Source organism: Bison bison, unplaced genomic scaffold (assembly GCF_000754665.1).
Source record: "Bison bison bison isolate TAMUID 2011002044 unplaced genomic scaffold, Bison_UMD1.0 scf7180017863823, whole genome shotgun sequence".
Lineage (NCBI taxonomy): Eukaryota > Metazoa > Chordata > Mammalia > Artiodactyla > Bovidae > Bison > Bison bison.
This window is the reverse complement of record NW_011494395.1, coordinates 202855-210642: the sequence shown is the minus strand read 5'-3', so window position 1 is coordinate 210642 and position 7788 is coordinate 202855. Positions and strand designations below refer to the sequence as shown.

General features: G+C 55.9%; 1 protein-coding gene across 2 annotated transcripts in view; it reads left to right on the top strand.

Moving 5' to 3' along the window:
* The first annotated feature begins 2170 nt into the window (after positions 1-2170).
* PVRL4 (poliovirus receptor-related 4) overlaps positions 2171-7788 on the top strand; it is a 16595-nt gene continuing 10977 nt past the window's right edge. Inside the window, exons 1-2 of one of the 2 annotated variants that reach the window (XM_010833657.1) lie at positions 2171-2265; positions 2389-2536. In XM_010833657.1, coding sequence (XP_010831959.1) covers positions 2458-2536 — 79 coding nt within the window. In that variant the 5' untranslated portion in view covers positions 2171-2265; positions 2389-2457. Of the gene's footprint in view, positions 2537-7788 lie in introns of both variants that reach the window. The other variant, XM_010833658.1, reaches the window with a different exon arrangement.

Here is a 7788-nt window from a genome sequence, read left to right as displayed (position 1 = left end):
ACCAGGAGGGGTGAATCCGTGGGAAGGAAAGGAGCTCCTCTGAAATCGTGCGATAGGATCCGAAGTGTGATAATTATAATTATAACACAGGGTGCTCCTCCCTCTTATTCCCCCCGGCTTTACCCCACCCCTGCCACTGTGGATCTCAAAGCAACATCGGGGTGGGGTTGCTCCCCTGGCACAGGTGAGTCCTGAAGAGGGGAAGGGGTTCACTCTGGCAGAGGTGGAGAGAAACAGGAGCTTTGGCATTCAGCCTGGTCCTCGTGGGAAATAGTTCTCTAAGAAGAGGTCACTGCCATGAACATTGTGAGATTTGGGATCTAGAGCCCCTGGAGTCATGGTCCAGAGTTGGGCTCATGGTCCGGAGGCAGGGTTAAAGTCTGGGTCGCTGACCAGGTCCGGGAGAGTCAGGATTTCCACTCCGTACCTGACCACCTTTTCTATCCATAATGTCATGCCTTCAACAAAAGTGCATCCAGTCCCCGTTAAGTGCTGTGGACTGTGCTAGCATGGATGATTGAGCCAAGATTACAAAACAAGCCTGACTTTCCAGGAGTTCACAGACTACAGTTCTCATCCCGTCCCTCATTTAATACATTTGCTGAATCCTTGGCACACAGCAGGCTTCAATCGATGCTTCTTGAATTGAAGCTTACAATTTAGTTAAGGAGATAAGATGTGCACAAATTATGAGTACGCAAGCTATAATAAAGGGACTAGCAGAGGCTGAGGAAGAACAGAAGGGAGAAAGATTAATTTTAGGTGGGAGGAACTGAGAAGGCTTCATGGAAAATGTGGCATCTGAGGTCAGCTTTGAAAGATGAGTAAGATTTTGACAGATGGAATCAGGAGTGTGTATGTATGTGTGTGTGTAAAATATTCTACATGAAATGACCCCCACCCCTGCACCATGCTGTCCTTGACTCCTCCTGCCTGCCGCTCTCCAGACAAAAGGACCCTGCTGCAAGATTTTAACCTGTATACATTTCCTCCTCTCTCCTGTCTACCTGTGTATATATATATATATATTTTAGCTCAGGTCTTCCAATGACAGATTTAGTCAATATTCTTTGCGTGTCTGAAGACATTGTTTGCCCCATTCTCTGGCTATCCCAGATAGGTCAGTAAGGTTTCGTGTAACTTGGCAGTAACATTATAGGCAACATGGAAACAGATGGTCTGACCAGTAAGAGTATACTTATAGGAATACAAGGACAGAGTATTTGAAATCGATTGTCCTTGCAAAGCCCAGAAATGTGGCTTTGTTCAGTAACCATGGGGTAAATGGTTAAAGCGACCCCAGAGGTGGTGGAAAGGAGCCCCTTTCCGCTCAGGTGGTGCTGGTGCAGTGTGGGGACTCCTGACCAGTAGTGAGAAGGTGTTGACGCTGATGGAGAGTCCTGCTAGGTAGGCCAGCAATCTGTGGGGTTAATGCTTTGGTCAATCCCTTGGCTTCTCTTATGTCGGTGGGGAGGCTTTGGGGAGGCGATCACTTAAGTTCCTTCTGAGGGGTCTCTGGGGCTTCCCCGGTGGCTCAGACGGTAAAAACTGCCTGCAAGGCAGAAGACCTGGGTTTCATCCCTGAGTTGGGAAGATCCCCTGAAGAAGGGAATGGCTACCAGTATTCTTGCCTTTTATCTAATTCCCTACCTCAAAGGTAGAGATGTCTCATACTACCTAAGCTGTGTCCTCCAGCAAGCCCCTTCCCCACTCTGGGCCTCTGTTTTCTCATCTAGTGGATGAAGTATTTGGGCAGTACTGTCCTCTATTCTGGTCTTCTCCGATTCTGGCTCGAAAGCTGAGCCCCTCTGGGAAGTTGGGGAACTCAGCAAAACCCAAGGGAAGGCAGCAAGACTGGCCGGGGTGCAGGACTACTGGCTTGCTTTCCACCCACAAGGGCCTTGCCCTGGTTCCTCCTGGCCAGGTGCCTCCCTCTTTGAGCCACCCTGGGCCTTTCCTACCCCTCCCCCCACCTGGCCCCTCCCGTCACAGCCCCTTCCACACACTGCCAGGTAAAGCCTGCAGCTGATGATGGGATCCCACACCCCCCCAGGTCTTTCCCTTATTCCCTCCCTCTGTGGCGCCCATTAGCCAGCCCGAGCCGTGGGGGCGGCGGCTGCCTAGTCTCCGTGCCAGGCCCAGCCCCCGGAGACGCACCTGTTCTGACCTGCTGAGCAGGTTCCCAAGTTTCTGCCTTCGTTGTTGGCCACGGCGTGGGAAGCAGCTCTGGGGGAGCTCGGAGCTCCCGATTACGGCTTCTTGGGGGTAGCTACAGCTGAGTGGGTGCAAGGGGGCTGGGACCCCTAGCGGAGACCCCAGGGGGCAGGCAGGCGCGTCCCTGCCGGAGGACTCTGTAACTGCCTACCGTCTGGGTCGGTCCCTATCCAGCTCTCGAGCGGCTCCCAGGGAGACCTCGGTGGAACTTCAGAAACACTGGGCAGCTCTGCCTCCCGACCAATGCCTCTGTCCCTGGGAGCCGAGATGTGGGGTCCTGCGGCCTGGCTGCTGCTGCTGCTGCTCCTGGCGTCATTTACAGGTAGGACTTGCTTCAGGACCCTTGTTCCTGAGCCCAAGCCGACCAGGCACACACACACACACACATCCACACGCATGTACACGCGTGCACACATACACATTCCCTTCCTGTACTCTGAGCTGAGGAATCGGCTTCCCTCTTGCCTCTCCAGCTGCTACCAGGGCCCTCAGGAGAGCCACTGGAGCTCTTCTGTTTCATGTCCCTTTCCAGCCCCAGGCCAGGTCTCTGGGTCTGGGCTCCCTGACCACCTTAGCCAAAAGGCTGGAGCTGCCTCTGAGGGAAGAGATGTGGTAATCCAGTACAGGTGGCCAGGGAGGTGGAACTGGTGGGGACCCTTTTGCCCCAGGGTTTCGTAGAGATTCCCTCACCTACCCCCTGGGCTTCAGAATTGCTGACTGGGGCTGCAGCTGACTCAGGGCTGAGCTGGTTTCCCCAGTCATCAGGGTGTAGGATGCCTGATGTCCAGAGAATGGACAGGGTCTTTCTCTCCCCTCCTCTCTCCATGATGGCCCAGAATACCAGTTCTGTGGCACCTGTTGGGGGACTGTCGGGGAGCTGGAAGCTCTTTTCACTCTGGCCCCCCGTCTCTGAGCACACTATGAGGGGTGCTATTCCAAAGTAAGACGGCTACTTCCATGAGTGGAAGTGGGGCACCTTCTAGAGAGGGCATGGTCCTCTTTTTTTATCCCTCGTCCTATTTTCTCAACTAGATGTCTTGGATCACTCCCGTCTAGCACTATGTACAGAAGATTAGAAATTATAGGAACTTATAATCTTCAGAGTGGGGGAGAGAGTGTGTGTGTGTGTGTCTGTAAGTGTGTGTATGCACAATGAAACCAGGGTAGGATACCTTAGGCTGTTCCCAAGGTAATGGACAACTGAGAAATCTTCCTCCTTAGAAAGACAGAGCCTCACCTACATACAACAGTTTGATTCCAAGTCCCAGGAGCAGTGGTGACGGAGCTGCAGTTGTCCAGCGGTGATTCTCCCTAACCTCCATCCCCACCTAAAGCTGTCAGGAGAAGAGTCAGACCTAGATGTGTGGATGGGTGGGGGCGGCTCTTGCTCTGATTTTCTAACAGAGGGGTCATTGGCCCAGCCTCCAGCTGCAGGATACTGAGTTCTAAGCCCTGCCATCTCTCCCTCCCCTCCCCCCCCATCTTAATTCCCATCTTCCAGACAACTCTTCTCACTTGCTTAGGCCAACAGGGTGGGGCCTGGTTGCTGGGGCCAGGGCACTCAGCAGTCACTTTCCTGTAGGATCTACCCACACCTAAAGGATCTACCCACATCTAGAGAGTGGAGCCATGATGTCTCAGGACTCGGAAGGGATCAAAGAGAGCCAACTCCCTCAGGGAAGTTTCCAGGGAGAACTGAAAGAAATAGAAAGGCCAGCGAGATCTCAAGATTCCTCAGTGTTAGAAGCATAATGGGGGTTAGCGTCTTGGTCTTCCAACCCCTAAGTCATCGGAGCATAGCACCTCTGAGTGCTCACTAGGGAGAGCCAGGGCACTGGATGCTGGACACGCAACGCTTAGCAAGACATAGTCCCTGCCTTCTTTTTCCAGGACACAAAGCTGTTCTTTCTCAGAGAAGCCCATGGCAGGGACAGGAGACCCCTTATAGTTAGGGCATCACCCCAACCTTGTCTGGTGCCTGATGGACGGGTGCCGTGGCCAGGGAGGCAGCCTGGCTCCAGGGAAGCTGGCACCCAGGGAGCCACACTCAGCTGCTGTGACCTGCAGAGAGTGCTCTGCGGGCCAGAAGTCAGACCCCGGGTTCCCAGCCTGAGGAACAGGTGGGCCTACCTAACTGCCACCCCCATTCTGGCTCCCCTGTGGGCATCTCCTCAATGGCCCCCAGGAAACTGGAGTGTTCTTGTCTCTGAGAAAGCCTTGGACAGGAACCTTGGGAAATCAGGAGTTTTGGGTTCTGACCCCATTTCTGCAGTTAATTTGTTACACGACCTTGGGCCACTAAGAATCTAGACTTCAGGAGACCAAGAGGTAGGACCAGATGATCTATAAGGGCCTTCCACCTCTGAGAGCCTGTGGCTGCGTGAACGTCCAGGCCCTGACTGAAGGAGGGTGCTGGGTGCTGGTAGAGGCAGTCCATCTGGCTATGGCGACAGAAGGGGGAAAGGTCCTGACCCCCTTTCTCAGCGGGGACCGGGGGTAGCTTTACCCTAGATACTGCCTTCCACCCTGCACTGCTGCAGATCTGTGTCCCACCAAGTCCTGGGTCATTAGTGCTCTGAGCCCCAGGGCCCTGCCCCACCCCTGTTAGGGAGAGGAGCCCAGGCTGGGGAGGCACCCCAACAACCACAGCTCTTTGTCTCTCCTTAATGGGATGAATTTCCGGGTGAGGTCTCCTCCCTTCTCCTTCCCATCTCCTGCCCTGGGGCTGAGGAACCCAAATCTGTAGATACCCTGCCAGTAGGGTCCTAGTTCCTAATCTTTGCGTCCAACTGAGCCCTGCAGGACCCCAGAGAACACAGGGTTCTCTGAATTCTGAAGTCTGGCCTCTGAGGGTTAGGATCAGCTTTCTGTCTGAAGTTAGTTTTCTAGAAAGGGAGGGACCCCATCCCTTTCTCTACTCCTATTTACAGAGGTGGGGGCAGGCCCTTTTCTGAAGGACCTACCCAAACCCCAGGGGAAGCCCAGAAAGGGAGGCAAGCATCCCTGCCCAAGGTAGGGAGCGCTAGGAGGATCCCAGGGAAGCCCTGTGGCCCCCAGTGACCTTAGTCCAACGCCAGTGTTTCAGGGAGCTGGGCCAAGGGGACCCCAGCCACAGAGATGGCAGTAAGAGATTCATAGTAGAGTCCACGGTCCCAGCCTCTAGACCTCAGCCTCGGGATCCTGGGGCCCTCCAAGCAGGATGAAGGGAGGTCAGCCACGGTGGGAGCAAGCCTAGTGAAGAGAGAATGCTTGGGCCTTCTGGACTCCCAAACTTGCCCTTCTGCTGACCAAAGTCTAGGCAGACAGAAGGGATGGGGTGGGGTGGGGAGCTGAGTCAGGAGGGAAGGGAGGAGAGAAGCCTAGGGGCTGAATCTGGGAACAGAATCTAAACTGAGAAGGTCAAGTTCAGAACTGGGGTCCAGCCACAGAGCTGGAGGAGGAGGGCTGTGCCTGAGGGGGAGGGGACAAGACCACTTTTTCACTGGACAGGGAGCCTCAGGCTTCAGATGCTTTCCCCACAGTTCTCAGGCCACCCCCCACACACACCCCCTTGCCTTTAAAACTGGTTGGCTGTCCTGAGAGCTGGGTTGAGGCTGTGATTTGGGGTGGGGCAGAGCTGGCCACACTTGCAGAGGTGGGGGAGGGGTGGCTGGCTGGCAGGATTGGGGAGGGGGTTAGGATCCCAGGGGTTTGGGAGAAGTTGAATTCTGGGTCTCCCACCCACAGTGTGGCTGTTGTGGTGACTCAGCCAGGCTCAGACTCTGGCTCCGGGGGGTTTAGGGGACTTATCTGTGCTGGGAGCCGTGTCTGGGCCGGAGCCGGGGCTGCCTCAAGGCCCGTCCTCCCCCATTGTTCTCACCTCCCTTTGTGATTGGTGTGGCCCCCCTCCCCAGACACTAATCTGTGGTGGGCGCTTTGCCCGGGTTGGGAAGCTCTCACTAAGCTGAGGGGCTTAGGACAATGGAGGGTAAGCAAGGGAGGTGGAGGAAGGCAGAGAGAGAATCTGATGGTTTTCAAAGTTCCAAGGCCAAGGTTATGGGGCAGAGGGAAGGATGGAAGGAAAAAAAGTTGGGTTGTTTATATAAATGGTCCTGAATAAGGGGCTTCAGGGGTCCCTTCCCAGGTCCTTTCTTACCCCAAACTCACCCACACATTCCAGCTCTTTCTTGGGGAGGCTGCTGTTGTGGGGTGAGGGGAGGCAAGAGTTAACAAAGGAGAATGAGACCCTAGACAGCCCAGCCCGCTCCCCCTAGCCCCAGGTAGGATCCCCCTCCTCCTTCCCAGCAAACCTCCACCAGACAACCCTCACCCCAGGCCTGCAGCGAGAGCTGGTTTTTCTGGTGGCGGCAGCAGCAGAGACCTGACAGAGATTCCCAGGGAGAGGCCTCCTTGAGGGGCCAGAGGTACTGGGGGGGCCTGGGGCGTGACTGGAGGGGCTGAGAAAGGTGGGGGTCCTTCCAGTAGGAACCTGAGGAGCAAGGGTAGAGAGCTTTTGTTTTGTTCTGTGGGGTAGTCCTTGATGACAATTTCCCATCACCCCAGAGGGACAGTGACCTCATCTCTGGGTCCCTCTGCCTGAGATGAATCTGCCTCAAGTCTGGGGTGAGGAGGGGAGGGGTGCCTGGGCGACACTCCAGTGGGTGCAGAGACAAAGGCCCCGAGCCACACACCACTGACCAAAGGCAGCTGAGACAGACAACTATGCGGAAGCTAAGAGAAACCAACATGAAAATATTTACTATGTGTGCGCATTACAGACATGCCTTTTCAAGCCTTGCTCTGATTCTGACAAGCACACATGCACTCCTGAAGAGAAAAAGTGGACCCATATATGTGGGAAACACCCCCAAGTTCATGCGAAGAGGCAGCATCTCCTGCATGTGAACCAGAACTGAGACTCACCAGGCCCTCACCCAAAGACGGACACCAGACACATAGAGCTCACACTGCCTCCCTTCCTCCTCCTCCTAGACCCACCTCCAGGACCCCACTGTGTGCCCCTAGATGCCCCCAGATCTAGATGCCCCTAGATGCAGCGTGGATGCTGACGGAGAAAGCCTCTGCAGAAAGGAAGCCACCTGCCCGAGAGATGCAGGAGAGCTGCCACTGCCAGCCTCAGTCTCCCCTCCGGAGATCAGAGGCCAGGCCTCACGCAGAGAGGAGAGCTGGGGCACAGGGTAGGGAGAAGGCAGCCAGCCCAGGCCGGGAACGGAGGGCCTGTCTGGGAGCAGGTGGGGTACACAGAGGGCAGGGCCCCAAAGAGGCCCGTGGGGGCCTGGCCAGGGGTGGGGGAGGACCAGGGCAGGGATCCCGTCCGGCCAGTCGGGCCTGTTCTCTGCCTTGCGCAAGGTGGTGGCTGGTGGCGGCTGTGGCTAGGCTGGCTGTGCAGCAGCGGCTGAATCACCAAGGCTCCTGACCAGCGTCCTGGTGCTCCCAGGAGGAGGGGAGGGGAGGGTCAGAGGGAGGGGCGCTCAGCCAGCAGAGTCCACCAGCCTCAGCAAACAGTCTGCAGCAGAAGGGTCCGTGGGCTTGGCCTGGCCACTACATGCCCGCAGGGTGACCTCACCAGGCAGG